This window comes from Gobius niger (assembly GCF_951799975.1).
Source record: "Gobius niger genome assembly, chromosome: 2".
Lineage (NCBI taxonomy): Eukaryota > Metazoa > Chordata > Actinopteri > Gobiiformes > Gobiidae > Gobius > Gobius niger.
In genome coordinates this window covers 46315305-46335573 of record NC_136853.1, presented here as the reverse complement: position 1 = coordinate 46335573, position 20269 = coordinate 46315305, and the positions used below count along the sequence as shown (strand labels likewise).

General features: G+C 39.3%; 1 protein-coding gene across 1 annotated transcript in view; it reads right to left on the bottom strand.

Moving 5' to 3' along the window:
* The window catches only part of napepld (N-acyl phosphatidylethanolamine phospholipase D), a 28344-nt gene that overhangs the window by 3743 nt on the left and 4332 nt on the right, over positions 1-20269 (bottom strand). Inside the window, exons 2-7 of the mRNA XM_079552506.1 lie at positions 11301-11376; positions 8012-8092; positions 7786-7926; positions 4195-4419; positions 709-812; positions 483-648 (exon numbers count right to left, since the gene is read on the bottom strand). Coding sequence (XP_079408632.1) covers positions 483-648; positions 709-812; positions 4195-4419; positions 7786-7926; positions 8012-8092; positions 11301-11376 — 793 coding nt within the window. The remainder of the gene's footprint in view (positions 1-482; positions 649-708; positions 813-4194; positions 4420-7785; positions 7927-8011; positions 8093-11300; positions 11377-20269) is intronic.

Sequence of the window (20269 nt, the reverse complement as noted above, 5' to 3'; positions counted from 1 at the left end):
TTAAGACTAAATATTTTAGTCGACGGAATTAACACTGGCGAGTAGTAGTAGTCGAGGACAGAGATCGTGTCCTCGACTACTACGTGCGGAATGATATGAAAGACCTCTATTACAAGCACGAACTCCGTTACCATTGGCAGCGTCATCATTTTTTTCAGAGGTCCTTTATCAGAAAATAATGACCGGTAGAACGTTGGAAAATCCCATTCAACTCAATGGAGCTTCTACTTGCGTTGTGAAGAGCCGTATAATATGTGATGTTAACATACCAGACACCTGTATAGCTCGTTGTTTATGCTTCATGTAGCTAACCATCAATGTGCTACGTTAGCAAACCGCACGCCTATTCACAAGGAGCAACTTATAGTCCGGAAAACACGGTACTCACTCCCTTACACTTATTACCCGATCTCGTTACAAAGACTCTAAACGAAGACATCACCGGCACTTTCTTGGTAACGATGTGGAAAACCGTCACTGACCTTGTTGTCGTCGAGCGCCGTGCGTTTGCTCCAGTGCTGCGAGGGCGTGCACACAAAGGTGACCTCATCATGCGACGGGACACAGTTCTCCTCCCACCAGTCCAGCTCCATCACGTTCTCACAGCCCATCTTAGCCAGCCAGTCCATCAGGCCCAGCGGGACAAACCTGCAAAAGCATCGGGTTAGCTCTTCGTACTGAGGCGTGAGACGTTACCGCTTTACTCACCAGCGCAGCTCCCCCCCGAAGCGAGCGTTCAGGCTGGCCACAGATCCAGCATCCAGATGGTCGTAGTGAGAATGACTGATGACCACGGCGTCTATTCTGGGCAACTGAGGAGGTCACAAGAATCAAATCATAGTCTGAGAAAGGAAAAACTACAACTGAAGCTCAGCACACACTACACGACTTTTCTAGTTGTAAACGATTTCATATAGAATGGGGGGTCCACACTACACGACTGGATTCAGGTCGATTATAGAACGTCTGGGGGTTCACACTTAACGACTGAGAATCGTCAGAGCGACTCACGATTCTGACAAACAGTTGATGTTTTATAACACAGCGCGTCTGTCGTCTCTACGGCTTCAAAACTGACCCCAGATCAGCAAAGACAGGCCTGTGTTTGTGAGCGCGGGATAACGTGTGTGTCCCGATTGGTCAACGGTGTCAACAATGTCACAACACCGCAGCGCTAGCTTACTGCTACTACCAAGCTTCAACTGGGCTATAGTTCTGTCACATGGAGATAAAAGTCGGCGACAGGAAGAAGCGGGACGTGTTTCAGTGGATTTAATAAGAAAAGGAGACGAGATGGAGGAGACAGCGGGGAGGCTAGCCGCCGTTAGCAGTGAGGTGAAGCTAAACAGTTCGTCTCCAAACTCAGTAAGTGCCGCCAGGGGCGTCGGACTGGGGGGGTAAAGGGTACTGAGTACCCAGGGCCCAGAGCAGGGTAGGGGCCCTCAATAATGCTGCAAAAAGCGTTATGTACTGTACTTTCTAAGTTTCTTCATAATTGATACTATAAGAACTAAACAACGGGGGCTAAAATACAATGGTAGCTATCCAGAATTTTGCACAAACAATAATGATGGATAATATCTCAGGGCCCTGACACCCGTTTAAAAATGTGCCAAATGGTTCAGCCCACACACCGGTGTCCAGCACCGTGCGCTTCAGCTCAGCAGTGACTTTGATGAGGTGGACTCTGTGATGTAATGACACAGAGCTATGAGGAAAGACAGATATTAGTCTGGCCTCGCTCTAATGTGCTTTTATTTAACACTAGCCTGTTCTAGCGGAGCTGAGAGGAAACTTTCTGTCATAAATGACACTTAAACATGAGGTGAGGTGAGTCCTGCCTCTGCCTGCGCTGAGACGAGGATAGTGCAGGTGCAGAGACAGAGCTGCTTCTCTCCTCGTTTTAACCTCTAAAGTTTCTCTTTCCTCATGTTTATTATAATTGAGCCTCAGGCCAACACAGTGACAAAAGCCACAGGTCGCGCACGCTGTTTTCGCCAAATTAATGATGCTAATTAGCCGCGCGCATTTGGATTCACGCATTATAAATGCGCAGCTTTGGAGACGAGTTAACCTGGTTCTAGTGAAAGGTGCAGCTCGAGCCATTTAGTCGATTCCAACGCAACTTTATACAACAACAATTTACTGACTACACACTTAAAGGTAAAGGCTTCAAATATGTGAGACTAAATCTGACTGAAGCCCTTGAGTGTTTTGTTCAGGCCTGTGGCCACAGAGACATCATAGTTTCATCATTTTTTGTAAAATAGCATTTTAATGCCTGTTTTAAAGTCACACATGTGTTATTCTCAGCACAAATATCCTCTGTCCCTAGTTCAGTCGTCCTGTTTAATGTGATGCTAATAATCATTATGCTCTACCTAAAACTAGCCATTTCAATTGGCCCAATTAAAGTAGAATATTCCACCCTAATCTAAATATCTATGTCATTACAGGATTAAAGGTTATTCAATTTCTGTAACTGAATCCAAATCAGATGAAATTTCAAGTCAAACATGGACTTGAAACAAACAAACAAACAAATAAACAAACAAACAAACCATGACCTCAGTACCATTGTATTGGATCTGTGTTTGTATATGAAGCACTTTTTTGGCCAACCCATTTTTTCACTTAGTTAAGGTATATATAATAAAGTTATAATAGAATATAAATTAACTGCACTGTCAAACCACTAAACCACTGTTATGTGGTCAAAGAACATAGAATATGAAATGTGAATTTCAAATGGGGGGAGGTCCACCAAGATAGTTTGTACCCAGGGCCCAGAATTTGGTGCTACGCCCCTGAGTGCCGCTAAACTCTGTTCGTGGTTGAAATGTAGCTGGAAAAGGTGGTCATGGTGAACTTTTGGTGATATAAAGTTGTGCTGTTTCGTGTGTGGGGCTGTGGCCGTGAAATGTTCTCCAAGTTCTCCAAATGTAAAAGCTTCTTCAAAACAGCGATAAAAAAAGAAAAAAAAATCCAGCAAAAAAATGACAAAAATCCAGCAAAAAAATGACAAAAATCCAGCAAAAAAATGACAAAAATCCAGCAAAAAAAATGACAAAAATCCAGCAAAAAAATGACAAAAATCCAGCAAAAAAGTGACAAAAATCCAGCAAAAAAGTGACAAAAATCCAGCAAAAAAATGACAAAAATCCAGCAAAAAAATGACAAAAATCCAGCAAAAAAAATGACAAAAATCCAGCAAAAAAATGACAAAAATCCAGCAAAAAAGTGACAAAAATCCAGCAAAAAAAATGACAAAAATCCAGCAAAAAAATGACAAAAATCCAGCAAAAAATGACAAAAATCCAGCAAAAAATGACAAAAATCCAGCAAAAAATGACAAAAATCCAGCAAAAAATGACAAAAATCCAGCAAAAAAGTGACAAAATCCAGCAAAAAAGTGACAAAAATCCAGCAAAAAAAATGACAAAAATCCAGCAAAAAAAGACAAAAATCCAGCAAAAAAATGACAAAAATCCAGCAAAAAATGACAAAAATCCAGCAAAAAAGTGACAAAAATCCAGCAAAAAAATGACAAAAATCCAGCAAAAAATGACAAAAATCCAGCAAAAAAGTGACAAAATCCAGCAAAAAAGTGACAAAAATCCAGCAAAAAATGACAAAAATCCAGCAAAAAATGACAAAAATCCAGCAAAAAATGACAAAAATCCAGCAAAAAAATGACAAAAATCCAGCAAAAAATGACAAAAATCCAGCAAAAAATGACAAAAATCCAGCAAAAAATGACAAAAATCCAGCAAAAAAAGTGACAAAATCCAGCAAAAAAGGGACAAAAATCCAACAGAAAAAAGACAAAAATCAAGAAAAAAATGACAAAAATCCAGCAAAAAAAAGACAAAAATCCAACAGAAAAATGACAAAAATCCAGCAGAAAAAAGTGACGACAATGGCTAAGAGGAGAGAATGCATGTGGTTTTGGCGGGTGGTAAGAGGTTAACAGAGAAGTGAAAAAAGGAGGCGCGGCCGTGTTTTCCTGTCTTTATATCACTCTGTCATTCACATTTGTGTCGGTAAAATCACCCACGTTTCTCTCTACCGCCCACACTACACGACCCGACTCTGTGTGACCGCCTTCGACTCGACGCGACTCTAGAGCGACACTAGTGCGAAATCGGGCGTAAAAGTCGTGTCGTGTGGGCCGACCTTGACTCAAACTCCCACCTGTTCCACGGTGCAGGGGGGGCCTCGGTACCTCTTCGGGCCCATAAACTGCAGAGGCGACGCTCTCTGGCTGAAAATGGGGTCGGTTAAAATGTTGAGCCCGTCCATCTCCACCAGGACCGTGGCGTGTCCCAGCCAGGTGACCCTCAGGCCCGAGCGGGACTCACTCAGGTCCGGGTTACGGGCGAAGTACGGCTCCATGACCGGCAGCTCGGCGTCCAGGGCCTGAAACAAAACCATGATGAGATCGGGATCGTTTAACTGTTTCTGGTTTAGACACAATTAACCTTTTAACCCCCACTTGAACCGAGCACATTTTCTCCAGTTCGGTTTGACCCAAATCTAAAAGCTTCTAGAATCAAAATAGCAACAAAAACGAGACATAAGTTAGGATGTACATGCAACAAAAGATGGCGTCAAAAAGTGATGAAAAAAAACCACATGGCTGCTCAATTATTGAAAAAAGAATAATCACGATTATTTTTGTCATAATTGAAATCACAATTATTCAAACCATTATTTGTTCCCTTTAAAAAAAAGTCTTTATTTTAATTTTATATTTATTAATTAAAAAAAAACATGCTGAATATTCTCTGTTTGCTGAACAGGCATAAAAGTACAAATGATTTCAAGTTTGCCTCGATTAAAGAGAGGTCTCTGTTTCACTCCTGCCCCCTGCTGGCCAGCCCTCACACCTGCCCCCTGCTGGCCGGCCCTCACACCTGCCCCCTGCTGCCCTCACACCTGCCCCCTGCTGCCCTCACACCTGCCCCCTGCTGGCCGGCCCTCACACCTGCCCCCTGCTGCCCTCACACCTGCCCCCTGCTGGCCAGCCCTCACACCTGCCCCCTGCTGGCCGGCCCTCACACCTGCCCCCTGCTGTCCAGCCCTCACACCTGCCCCCTGCTGTCCAGCCCTCACACCTGCCCCCTGCTGGCCAGCCCTCACACCTGCCCCCTGCTGGCCAGCCCTCACACCTGCCCCCTGCTGGCCGGCCCTCACACCTGCCCCCTGCTGTCCAGCCCTCACACCTGCCCCCTGCTGTCCAGCCCTCACACCTGCCCCCTGCTGGCCAGCCCTCACACCTGCCCCCTGCTGGCCAGCCCTCACACCTGCCCCCTGCTGCCCTCACACCTGCCCCCTGCTGCCCTCACACCTGCCCCCTGCTGGCCAGCCCTCACACCTGCGCAAGTAAACTGAGCAGCGCGGCCTGATGACATCATCACACAGCGCCGTTTGTTTTCATGTCAGGCAAAAGCACGAGCCACGGCACGAGAAATGTGAAGGGAACTAATCCCAGCGCCGTGAAATAAATCAAGCCTGCTTTGCAAAAAAAAAAAAAAGGGGCCAAAGAATTTTTTTTTTTTTAAATTTGGAAAAAAAAAAATGAAAAAAAAAAAAGATTTTTTTGGGGGGAAAAATTATAATCGATTTTTTGCGATTATGCTAATTTTGTAATCGTTTACTGTTGTAATCGAAATCGTAATCGAATTTTGATTAATTGCACAGCCCTACTTGTACTTATAGTCTTGTAGTCCGGAAAATACAGTAGCTTTATAACCTGGCTAACCTGGCTGCTGTGAGCGCTCGAATTATTTCGAACTGCACAACAGCCTGGGGACCATGGCCCAAATTTTCGCGTGGATTTGGGAACCAATCACAGAGCGAGGAGGGACGGCAAGACGATGACGCGCTATTCGATATATGGAAGCTTGTAGTTTATTTACGGATCCAACATGAAGCAGCAGACACAATGCTATTGTTCGATCAAGCTTTAGACCTTGTTCTAAATAATTTATCTCAAAAGTTTACAGCGGGTGCGTCATACGTCATCTCATACGATGATATGATTGGCTGGGGCTACGTGCAGACGCATGAGACTTTTTTTTTTTTTTTTTCGTATCGCCCAATAAACGAGTATGGACGATCGTAAACCACACCTCTCCTACGAGAAAATGAATTGGTGTCCAGACTAAATATCACTTGTGATTTTAGTCTGGTGGTAGCCAGGCTAGTAGCTTTATACATCTGATCACAATTGTTACCACATAAACAAAAAAAGGACTAGAATAAGCGAAGGGAAAATAATCCCAGCGCCGTGAAATAATACAAGTCTGCTTTGCAAAAAACAAAAACAAATTATAATAAAGTTTTTTATTATAAAAAACTTTATTATAATTTGTTTAGTGTAATAATTGAAATTGTAATCGAATTTCGATTAATTGCACAGCCCTACAACAACAACAACAACAAAAAAGCAAGAAAAACGCATCAAAAATACAACGCAAAAAAAAATCTTGGACCAGTTTTGAAGCGTCACACGAAATCCGCGCAGTAATCTTCACTTTACTGCGAGGATGCCAAACTACTCCTGGTATTATTACGCCTTACAATATAGTTCCCCCTTTTATCCGCTTAGAAAATCCACATTGTTTAATTGTGTGTAATTATACTTTGTAGTGGAACACTTCACGTAACCATATTTAAATAGGGAAAACGTGGAAGAGCTCGGTAGCTTCTATCTTGACCTGTTTTGGAGCTATAGAGGAGAGAGGGAGAGGCTAAATGCTAACGCCGTCTGCGCTGTGTTTACGTGACTGAAGATCAGACAGGTCCTAAAGAACTCGTCACAGCTCAGGTAAGAACATATCTCAGTGTGGAAAAACGGTGGCCTGTTCCTTTAAGGCGAGACACTGCAGGTGAATAGGGAGAAAAATAGAAATTTACAGATATCAATTTGAAACTGTCGATCAGTGGCATAAATGTGAGAAAAAAAACACATGGCAAGTTTTCTGTCATTTTATCTTTTCATATAAGAACAAGGTGTTTTATGCCTAAAAATGCCCCAAATTTCCCATCTTTTCGGCGACGAAATCTGAATAATGGACAGAGCTACATTCAAACTTATGGTTTCATTTTATTGATGAATGAGTTGCCAAGACTTTCTCAGAGCGGATTTTGGATTTCTTGTTTAGTTTTAAAATAAGCTGTTTTTTTAGTGGAAACATTTGTAAAAATGTAATTTTCGCCTTATTTTTTGTACATTCAAAACTCAATAAATGGGGCTTAAGGGATTAAATAATAAAAAATCCCTCTGAAAAAATCTTCCAAATCTTGTTCAGTCCAAGGCTGGAAAATGTGAAGTCTTTAGGTCCGACTGACGTGGACATAGTGTCGCCACAATGACAGAAACATGTGTTTGGAGAAATTGCTTTGTCCCATATAAGTCTATGGGGGAACATTGAATCAGCGCAATATTTAAACATGTTATTGTGAAGATTAGGCATATTTTCTGTTTCCGGGTGAAAGCTTATATGTTCAGAGACCGATTTGGCCCAAAACCTGAAAACTGAAAAAAATGAGTTTTGCCTGTAGTGTCTCCCCTTAAATGGTAAAGTGAAGTGTCTTTCCCAAGGACACGACGACAGTGGGCACCTTCAGGAGCTGGGATTCGAACCCCTGACCTTCTGATCATGAACCCGCTCTACCAGCTCCATCTACACCACTCATTGACAGCTCCAGGACAGGAACCCTCCACACCCCCGTAAAGGGCTGTTGTTGGGGTTTGTTGTGCCCGGGCTCCGCTCTGACCTCTCTGCTCGACGGCACTTTGCTGTTGTCTTTGTCCAGCAGCAGAAACCTCAGCAAACTGGGGTAGGAGGGGAAACGCCACGTGGACCAAGGGTTCGTCCAGCGGCCGTGTTTGTCCTGACACGACTTCGTCACGTCCTCCTGCGGAACGAGACGGTGAAAGATCAAACTGAATCCATCCCTGGGTAAATGTAGCTGTGTTCGAGGACGCTGTCGTGATCCCGACCTCGAGTCTGTAATCCAGCCGGAAGCTTTTGCGAGACGAGCTCTTCCTGGATGTGTGAGGATCCACATCCGCCCCCTCCGCCTGCAACCACACGTTAGTTTGATGAGAAAAGGCCCTTAACCCCCACCTGAACCCAGCACTTTTCCTCCAGTTTGGCTTTACCCAAATCTAAAAGCTTGAAATGAACAAGAGAACAGAAAAACGACAAATAAGCGACAAAAAAAAAAGAGCCGAAAACGCTTCAAAAAGGCGGAAACAGCGTGACAAAGAAGTTATGATCACTTTTTCAGGCCTTAGCTTTCAAATGAGGCATTACACTGTTGCTCTACAGTCGAAAGGTTGGCAGATTTGGGTAAAGCCGAACTGGAGAAAATGTGGTTGAGGCTTCAGGCGAGGTTGATGCATCTCGTCATAGAAGGGGCGTGGCTTCGCCGAGGGGGGAAATAGAATCTTTAAAGAATCACAATTTTTCACTCTTTTCAGCCATTTTCTGTTGGAATATGAACTTATTTATCACATACAAATAACCGTTAGCATTAGCCCGATGCAAACATGTAGCATCATGTTAGCATCTCCGTTATTTATGTATTTATGGGCCGTTGAACCACTTTGCTCCTCCCCATGTCTTTGTATCTTTCTTTAGTAGAAACTATATTCATAATTCAGCATTTGTTAAAGTAGTTTTTGAATAATTGAGGAAAATTTTCATTTTTTCATTGTTTTCCCCCTTAACAGTTTTCAAAAATGACCAAATATGGGCGATTCCAGAGATGCCGTCTGTACCTATACAGACGGCATCAAAAATCTAAACTTTCTCTAATTATTCAAAAACTACTTTAACAAACGCTGAATTATGAATATAGTTTCTACTAAATAAAGATACAAAGACATGGGGAGGAGCAAAGTGGTTCAACAGCCCATAAATACATGAATAACAGAGAATGCTAACATAATGCTACATGTTAGCATCGGGCTAATCAAGTTTACATACCCCAGTTCTTAGGTAAGGGATAATGCATGACGAGGTGTCCATGATCAGAAATAACTGGACGATGCGGAGGCTGCAAAATCCCACTTGTACCACGATCCCGCCGACTGAAACTGTTCATTGGGGCCGGTTTTTGTAAGTCCTGGGCAGGAGTTATTTCACTTTTTAATCAGTTTTACCTGAAAGTAGTTACAGCTCAATTGTTTATCGTTACTATGGAAACAGCTGCAGTGGAGTGATTTAACTGTTATTTAAATGATGCCAGGCTAAGTGTACAGATACAGACGGCATCTCTGGAATCGCCCATATATGGTCATGTTTAAAAACAGTTAAGGGGGAAAACTATTTGGATGAAAATCTAAACTTTCTCTCATTATTCAAAAACGACTTTAACAAACGCTGAATTATGAATATAGTTTCTACTAAATAAAGATACAGAGACATGGGGAGGAGCAAAGTGGTTCAACAGCCCATAAATACATGAATAACGGAGAATGCTAACCTGATGCTACATGTTAGCATCGGGCTAACGGTTAGCTAGTGCTAGCTACAACCGCCGTTTTTTTCACTTCTACTGAACAATCTGCTGTGAGAAAATATCCACATGGGCCCGATTTACACTTGACTTTATTTATGTGATAAATAAGTTCATATTCCACCAGAAAATGGCAAATAAGACTGAAAATGTGTGTTTCCCAAAAGATTCTATTTTCCCCCTCGGCGAAGCCACGCCCCCTGCTATGACGAGGGGAGAATTTTTGATTTTTTTTTGGGCTATTTTTCTAAGAATATGAAAGATAACACAAAACTTTCACTCATAGTTAGTGTTTGTGTGAAGCCTTTTATGGTGAAAAGACTGAGTTTGCTCTTTTTAAATCATAATGAAAAAAGAAAGTACCAAAATGACCCAGATCAAAAGTTTACATACCCCAGTTCTTAGGTAAGGGTTAATGCACGACGAGGTGTCCATGATCAGAAATAACTGGACGATGCGGAGGCTGCATAATCCCGCTTATACCACGGTCCCGCCGACTGAAACTGTTCATTGGGGCCGGTTTGCTTATTTTTAAAATCCTGGGCAGGAGTTATTTCACTTTTTAATCAGTTTTACCTGAAAGTAGTTCCAGCTCAGTTGTTTATTGTTACTATGGAAACAGCTGCAGTGGAGTGATTTAACTGTTATTTAAATGATGCCAGGCTAGGTGTACAGATACAGACGGCATCTCAGGAATCGCCCATATATGGTCATGTTTAAAAACAGTTAAGGGGGAAAACGGTGTGGCTATGCTAGTTCCTCTGACCTGAAGGTGTGAGCGCCTGGACTTCCTGTCTGTTTTCTTTTCCTGGAATAATAATCATATTTTCTAAAGATGATGTTGTGGGCGGTGAGTTCCCGGTAGACGATCATTTACTGTGTTCAAATCATGATGTAGCGAGTTCAGAGGAGACGCCGGTGATCATAAAGGATTGATAGTTTGTCTTGAAGCTAAAGGCTAACATGCTATGAAAAAATATATATAAAAAGGCACTATTTCAAGTTGTGTAAAGCATTAACCCCTTAACTCCCACCTGAACCGAGCACATTTTCTCGACGAAAACAATGATGGAAATGTGGCAAAAATATCACAAAAATGTCATAAAAATGTCACAAAAAATGACCAAAAAATTACAAAAAATGTGACAAAATGTGACAAGAAATTGACAAAAAATTGACAAAAATTTGACAAAAAAATAGCAAAAATGTGATAAAAAATTGACAAAAAAGGGATGAAAAATTGATTAAAAAGTGGCAAAAATGTCACAAAAATGTCACAAGAAATTGACAAAAAATTTACGAAAAAATTACAAAAACGTGACCAAAATGATGGGAAAAAAATGTGATGACGTGAGGAGAAAAGATCCTCGCGGTTCAGGCGGGAGTTAAGAGGTTAAATTAGCCTTTAGCTTCAAGACAAACTCCCCGATCCTTATAAACATCTCGTCTATGGAAATATTTCTACCAGGAACTCACTGGTCTGAGCTCATCTTAATGGAAATGAATATGAACAGGAAGTACTAGCGCCCACAGCTTCAGCTCAGAGGAACTAGCGTAGCCACATTGTGCAACAAGCCGATTTGAATAAAAATCTAAACTTTCTCTAATTATTCAAAAACTACTTTAACAAATGCTGAATTATGAATATAGTTTCTACTAAATAAAGATACAAAGACATGGGGAGGAGCAAAGTGGTTTCCTCCGGGATAATGAAAGATTCTGCTGTGGTGTGTAAACCTTTGAGCACAGCTGTATGTTCTCCTCACCTGCACCAGGACATCTTCCTCCTCCAGTCCAGACTTGCCTGAAGACGATGGTTTCTCCATGAGCGCAGAGTCGCACCTACAGGAGAAACAGGAGAAAGAAAGTAAATATTGTTAGCACTAAACGAATCGAACGGCCTCATTTCTACTCACAGCGAAGAACTTCAACCCTTATCCTTCTATCATGCAGAACAAAAGCTCCTCGAGGATGTTTTCCCCCGTGAATGAATGAGCTTCTCTGGAGCCGCTCCACTTAAACACAGAGCGCAGTCTGACTGAAGGGAAACGCTGCATTATCTGATTCGCTTATGGAAACGCAGGGCCGGCAGAGCAGGAGCTGAGAGCAGAAGTTCAGCCTTTTCAGCTCGGATTCTTATTCATTTATTCTTACACCAGTGGCCTGTGTGTGAACGTGTTATATCAGGGTTTCTCAAACTGTGGTGCGAGGGATGCTTTTAAAGGTCTCACACACAGGTCCTTATGCAGTTTAAAGTCTCTTACTCAATAGGTAGCGTTCACGTGACATCACAACATTCTAAAGAGCCTATAGAGTTCGGGAATGTCCACAGTTACCATGGAGATCCGCCATCTTTGCAGCTGTTAGCATACATTTCCATAGACTAACATTTGCTAAAAACAGTATAAAAAGTGGAGAAAAAACCAGTGGAACGACTCCGTTAGCTGCTGAGATACTGCTGGTAAAAACATCTAACACACTGTGGTGTCCAAGTGTTTTAATGTGAACAATAACTCCAGTATTTTAACTTTTAAAATCTCCATTAGTTTACAATAGATACAGACGGCATCTCGTCATAGAAGGGGGCGTGGCTTCGCCTAGGGGGAAAATAGAATATTTAGAGAAACTCAATTTTCCCTCTTTTTTGCCATTTCCTGGTGGAATATGAACTTATTTATCACATATAAATAAAGTCAAGTGTAAATCGGGCCCATATGGATATTTTCTCACAGCAGATTGTTCAGTAGAAGTGACAAAACGGCAGTTCTAGCTAGCGCTACCTAACCATTAGCATTAGCCCGATGCTAACATGTAGCATCAGGTTAGCATTCTCCGTTATTCATGTATTTATGGGCTGTTGAACCACTTTGCCCCTCCCCATGTCTTTGTATCTTTATTTAGTAGAAACTATATTCATAATTCAGCGTTTGTTAAAGTAGTTTTTGAATAATTAGACAAAGTTTCGATTTTTTTTAAAGTTGTTTTTCCCCTTAACTGTTTTCAAAAATGACCATATATGGGCGATTCCAGAGATGCCGTCTGTATCTATGGCTGCTAATCCCATAATGCTTAGCGACATGACGTCACATTCCCGAACTCAATAGACCCTTTAACTGATGACATCATCAGCAGGAGGCGGGAAGTGATCAAGAGAAATAAGATTAAAGTAAAACTAGTGATTAAAAGTGTAAAGCTACGACTAAAACATGTGGTCCTGTTGTGGCTTAAGGTGCCAGACCAAGAGGAACGACATTTGAGACGATAAAATAAGGTTTATCTGAGATTTCCAAAAACAGTTAGACATTTGTTTATCGTTACTATGACAACGGCTACAATGGAAACAGATAGGAATCTCACTTCCAGCTACGCCCGGAATGTTTACAAACAAATAAAGAGCCTATTGCTGGGCTGCAGGTTCTAGAATGTGATGATGTCACAGGAGCCAGTTTTTCCTATTAACAGCATTACACTTCCACAAGTCGTAGCTAAAAAGAAAATGTATGAATTAGAAAAGTGATCTTTAGCTTCAGTCAGTGGGTCCATGATCTCTCTGTACAAGACCAAACATTTCCTCAAAAACAAAATAATTTTTCCTCCATACAATAGTATTGGCCTTTAGAACGCTGTGATGTCACCTGCAACCCAGCTATAGATACAGACGCATCTCTGGAATCGCCCATATATGGTCATGTTTGAAAACAGTTAAGGGGGAAAACAATTCGGATAAAAATCCAAATTTTCTCTAATTATTCAAAAACTACTTTAACAAACACAGAATTATGAATATAGTTTCTACTAAATAAAGATACAAAGACACGGAGAGCTGGCGTGTTTTCACTTCTACAGAACAATCTGCTGTGAGAAAATATCCATATGGGCCCGATTTACACTGGACTTTATTTATGTGATAAATAAGTTCATATTCCACCAGAAAATGGCAAAAAAGAGGGAAAATTGAGTTTCTCTAAATATTCTATTTTCCCCCTCAGCGAAGCCACGCCCCCTTCTATGACGAGATGCGTCTGTATCTATCTCAGTCATTACTGGAGGAATCCACATGAAACAAAAACTGTCACAAAGTTCACTGTCTCCTCTGTCGGCACGAATGAACTAATGTCTGATTATTTTCTCAGAAAAAGTGGTGACAATATGCGAAAACATGAGCGTGATGTTGTCCAATAGAACGGACTTTCAGACGTAAAAATAATATCACAGGTTTGTGAATTCAATCACGATCAAATACTGATGAGGAAAAATATTTCACCAATTACTACTATTACAACATACTTTAATGGGGCAAAAATGTCAGGTATAGCTCCTTTAAAGAATTACAGCCTCTTAGCAGTGTTAATTTTGACAACATATTTTATTTTAGTTTTAGTCTTTTGACTAAAATGTAATTTAATTTTAGTCGAGATTTAGTCAAAAAAAACTTTTCAATTTTAGTCTAGTTTTAGTCGACTAAATTTAAGACTAATTGAGTGGACTTTGCATTGATAATATTGATTATAATCATGTTTAATGTTGTTCCTCTGCTTCATGTTTCTGCTCCACATGAACAAAGCTCAGAGCTGATCCTTTAAACATGATCTGAGGCTCTTTCAGACGCTCAATACAAGTTTGGATGATTTTAGTCTCTCCTTTTCATTTTTATTTAGTCTGATTTTAGTCGACTCAAACATCTGGACATTTCAGTCACAGTTTTAGTCTCATGAGAAACTTTTCATTTAGTTTTAGTCCAATTTTAGTCACAAAAATATCACTTTGACTAAATTAACACAGCCTCTTAGAAAAGTTGCTGAAGTACTTGTACACGAGTAAATGTAACTGAGTACTACCTGCCTGTGACTATAGAATGGGATGGATGATTATTTATGTATGATCTGTATGTATGTTTGGGTGTGATCTAGGGCTGTTCAATTAATCGAAATTCGATTACGATTTCGATTACAACAGTAAACGATTACAAAATGAGCATAATCGCAAAAAAATCGATTATAATATATATATTTTTTTTTCAAAACATTTTTTCAATTTTTTTTTTTTTTTCATTTATTTTTTTTTTTCAAATTTTTTTCCTACTTTTAAATTTTAGGATTTTTGTCTTTTTCTGCTGGATTTTTGTCTTTTTCTGCTGGATTTTTGTCTTTTTCTGCTGGATTTTTGTAATTTTTTTGATGGATTTTTGTCACTTTTTTGATGGATTTTTGTCACTTTTTTGCTGGATTTTTGTCATTTTTTTAATGGATTTTTGTCTTTTTTTTATGGATTTTTGTCATTTTTTTTGCTGGATTTTTGTCACTTTTTTTGCTGGATTTTTGTCACTTTTTTGATGGATTTTTGTCTTTTTTTTTTGATGGATTTTTGTCACTTTTTTTGCTGGATTTTTGTCACTTTTTTGATGGATTTTTGTCACTTTTTTGCTGGATTTTTGTCACTTTTTTGCTGGATTTTTGTCACTTTTTTGCTGGATTTTTGTCACTTTTTTGATGGATTTTTGTCACTTTTTTGCTGGATTTTTGTCGTTTTTTTGATGGATTTTTGTCACTTTTTTGCTGGATTTTTGTCATTTTTTTGATGGATTTTTGTCACTTTTTTGATGGATTTTTTTAAAGGCAACAAATAATCGTTTGAATAATCGTGATTTCAATTATGACAAAAATAATCGTGATTATTATTTTTTCAATAATCGAGCAGCCCTAGTATGATCTATGTCGATATGTCCCATTATGTTTAAAGCCCCACAGGTTGAGAAGCCCGGCTGCTGCAGAGCCCCCCCACACGTCCCTCTGCTGATGATGCACTCAGCACTTTGAATGGACTGTGGTCGGGCACCGGCCGGGACCACAATGGGCCACTGTGGACACAAACCAAAACAAAGATCTGAGGACGGGCCGCGGGTCGATGTGTCAAAGCAACAACAACAAAAGGAGAAGCGTCTCGTGATCCGGTGAGAAATGCATCGACCTCACGTTGTGGCGCAGCATCAGCGAACCACGAGGGGAAAGTGAAAAGTGAAAAGTGAAGGCAAACGTTTTAAACCCAGACCTGTGAAATGCACCGTGAGTGAAAGCTGCAAGTCACGTCGCTCCCTATAATTGGAACTAGACGTGAGCAATAATAATCATTACAGCTTGTAATTAAAGCAAGTCAGATTTCGAACTACACACACTCGAATGAATTTAAAAAAAAATCCAGAGTGACTAAAGTTTGAACAAAACAGCAACATCATGTGCAAACTGAGACAGGGCTGCATAACTGATCATAATCACAAGCATCAAGTCTAATAATGTAACGTTCTCCATTGTGCGATCCAGAAAGGATGATCTTATCTTAATGTGAGCTTCTTCTTCTGTCCGTTGCTCATGTTGGTGAAGTCAAAGCCTGCATGAACAATCTGACAGAGTGGATCAGATCAAAACAATGCTCTGAGAGGAAGTGCGGTGACTGTGGTTACATTATATGGAACGAATCAAGCGCCAGAGAGACTCAGCTCTGCCTGTGTGAACATCCGGACTGAACGGCCTTATGTAGTTACTCTGTACAACAATGAGTGTGCGACTGTGCGTATATGATTTATACGGTTTATTTTTTATTTTTTTTATTTTTTTTATTAACTTCTTTTGCACCTCATCTTGAGCAGTAGTATACAGAAATTAAAAACATATGTTAAAACAGAAAGTAAAGAGTACAGATTTTGGTTCCATTGCCAAGTTTCTTGATTAACTGTATCTGTATTCATGTCCCCATGGTGTGAGGCTATTTCAGAAGGATAACGTTGTCACGCCGTTACTTCTGTTTTATATGGGTGATGTCCCGGTGTAGCGGTCGCTGAAGCGACAGCAGGAGGGGCTGACGGTTCGGCGCTCGCTACACCCATCTGTTTTCCAGAGTGACAACATTCTAGCAACAGCATCAACACAAAAAACAAGAAAGACATAACATTTCAATACTTTTTACTGGTGACATAAGGCAAGGCTACGGAATAACGCCGGCTATTTGTCAAGTTGTAATGTTAAACTGTTCCACGACGTTTAAAGTTTTGACTGATTTTTTGTTGGCAATATTTTTGAGTGATTGCAGATAGTTGTTGATCTCCATACTTAGTAATTTGATCGAGGGCTTGTACGTTAAGAATTTAGCTTTGTGTATATGAAATTTTCCATACAGAATGAATAAGTTAACCATATATTCAATATTACTATTTTTGTGGTTAAAGTGCGTGACAATATGTTGATAATCTAATTTAATAGGACAAGTGATTTTTTGTGATAAAAACATTTGTAGTTTGGACCATACTTCATGAGTATATGCGCAGTCGTAAAATAGATGTTTTAGAGTTTCTGTTTCCAGGTTGCAAAATGAGCATTTGTTGTCAATATCTCTAAATTTCGATATATAAGAATTAGTAGGGTAAATGTTGTGAATAATCTTCCAGTGAGTTTCTTTGATTTTGTTACTGATACAGTACTTAAAGGCCACTAGCCACGTTTTGTTCCAGTTCACTTCACTAAAAGTGGAGCTCCAATGAGCTTTGCAAGCTGGTGAGATTTTGTTTTGGTTCTGAATGTGGTGGCGGATGAACTTATTGGAGCATTTGTTACTTGTAAAGTTGACACCGTTGATTAAAATGGGTTCTGTAATTATAGCGGTTTCTTGCCTTTGATGAGCTTTCATTAGTTCTTTTATTACAATAGGAATAGCTCTCATGACTGAGTTGAATTCCCGTGGTGGAATGGGAAATTGATGGTGGTTGATAAAAGATCCATATGAAATGAGTTGGCCATTTTCAAATAAATCTTGTACATGGGTAATCTTCTTCTCAAACCAGTTTTGTAGGTATAATGTTTTGTTGCATCTTATTATGTTTTCGTTGTTCCAAATTAAGCTCTTATGAGGTGAAAAGTTGTGTTTGTAACACATTTTCCATGCTAATAAGGCTTGTTTGTGAAATGCACTTAATTTTAAAGGCAGTTTAAATATGCTATAATTACATTTTAACAGGAATTGTAAACCTCCCACCTTTTGAAAGATGCTATTTGGGATGAAGTACCACAGAGAGTTACGATTAATAATACACAGTTTGATCCATTTTACTTTGAAAGTTTGGTTTAAGACTGAAAAGTCCAGGGTTTCTAATCCTCCCTCATCTCATTTATACGGTTTATATAGACCCTTTCACATCATCAGTGACATCATCAGTGACATCAGGTGGAGGCGGGAAGTGATCAAGAGAAAAAAGATTCAACTAAAACTAGCGATTATAAGTGTGAAGCTAAACTACAACTAAAAAATGTGGTTCTGTTGTGGCTTAAGGTGCCAGAACAAGAGGAACGACCTTTGACAACAGTTACTATGACAACGGCAGACAAGCCCGGAATGTTTACAAACAATTAAAAGGTCATAGATACAGACGGCATCTCTGGAGTCGCCCATATATGGTCATGTTTGAAAACAGTTAGGGGGGAAAACAATTTGGAGAAAAATCTAAACTCTCCTAATTATTGAAAAACTACTTTAACAAATGCTGAATTATGAATATAGTTTCTACTAAATAAAGATACAAAGACATGGGGAGGAGCAAAGTGGTTCAACAGCCCATAAATACAGACGCATCTCGTCATAGAAGGGGGCGTGGCCTCACCGAGGGGGAAAATAGAATCTTTAGAGAAACACAATTTTTCCCTCGTTTTAGCCATTTTCTGGTGGAATATGAACTTATTTATCACATAAATAAAGTCAAGTGTAAATCAGGCCCATGTGGATATTTTCTCACAGCAGATTGTTCAGTAGAAGTGAAAAAACGGCAGGTGTAGCTAGCGCTAGCTAACCGTTAGCATTAGCCTGATGCTAACATGTAGCATCAAGTTAGCATTCTGTTATTCATGTATTTATGGGCTGTTGAACCACTTTGCTCCTCCCCATGTCTTTGTATCTTTATTTAGTAGAAACTTTATTCATAATTCAGCGTTTGTTAAAGTAGTTTTTGAATAATTAGAGAAAGTTTAGATTTTTCTCCAAATTGTTTTCCCCCTTAACTGTTTTAAAAAATGACCATATATGGGCGATTCCAGAGATGCCGTCTGTATCTATAAATACACAAATAACGGAGAATGCTAACTTGACGCTTCATGTTAGCATCGGGCTAATGCTAACGGTTAGATAGCGCTTGCTACAACTGCCGTTTTTTCACTTCTACTGCACAATCTGCTGTGAGAAAATATCCATATGGGCCCGATTTACACTTGACTTTATTTATGTGATAAATAAGTTCATATTCCACCAGAAAATGGCTAAAAAGAGGGAAAAATTACTCTACTACTCTAGTTTCCCCAACCACTAAAAACATGTACAACAGATCCCCCCCTGAAAAAGAGATTCTTTATCTCAGTGGGACTATCCTGGTTAAATAAAGGCCCGCCCCTTTTCTCTATCTGTTAACATGGGGCTGGAGGCTATTGCACATGTTTTTTTTTATAACCTACCACTAACCTACGCAGACACGGGGAGAACATGCAAACTCCGCACAGAGAGGCCCCGTCCAGGTGGGAATCGAACCCGTGAAGCACGAGCGCTAACGCCTCTCCCAATGTATTCCCAATGGCTCCAAACGGGGGGTGAAGTTGGAAGGTTAGTGCTAGATCGTCTGCTCCGGAGGGACGGTCTGCTGTAATTTTGTATAGATCTATGAGTTGGTTTGTCTAAAAATACAAATAATCCTAATCCGAACCCTAATCCGTAAGGTTGACCCCTTAACTCCCACCTGAACCGAGCACAGTTTCTCCAGTTTGGCTTTACCCCCTGTCCAAAAGCTTCTGGAAAATAGCAACAAAACTGAGACGAAAACAATGATGGAAATGTGACAAAAAAATGACAAAAAATTGATGAAAAAAATTCAAAAATGTGACAAAAAATGACAAAAAATTGATGAAAAAATGACAAAAATGTGACAAAAAATGTATTTAAAAAATGGATTAAAAAAATGACAAAAATGTGATAAAAAATGACAAAAAATTGATTAAAAAAATGGACGAAAAAATGGCAAAAATGTCACAAAAAATTGATAAATAATTGACAAAAAAATGACAAAAAATTGATGAAAAAAAATTCAAAAATGTGACAAAAAATGACAAAAAATTGATGAAAAAAATGACAAAAATGTGACAAAAAATGACAAAAAATGGATTAAAAAAATGACAAAAATGTGACAAAAAATGACAAAAAATGGATTAAAAAAATGACAAAAATGTGACAAAAAATGTATTCAAAATTGACGAAAAAATGACAAAAATGTGATAAAAAAGTGACAAAAATGTGACAAAAAATGGACGAAAAAATGACAAAAATGTCACAAAAAAATGATAAATAATTGACAAAAAAATGACAAAAAATTGATGAAAAAAATTCAAAAATGTGACAAAAAATGACAAAAAATGGATTAAAAAAATGACAAAAATGTGACAAAAAATGACAAAAAATTTATTAAAAAAATGACAAAAATGTGACAAAAATTACAAAAAATTGATTAAAAAAAGACAAAAATGTGACAAAAAATGACAAAAAATGTGACAAAAAATGACAAAAAATTGACGAAAAAATGACAAAAATGTGATAAAAAAGTGACAAAAATGTGACAAAAAATGGACGAAAAAATGACAAAAATGTCACAAAAAAATGATAAATAATTGACAAAAAAATGACAAAAAATTGATGAAAAAAATTCAAAAACGTGACA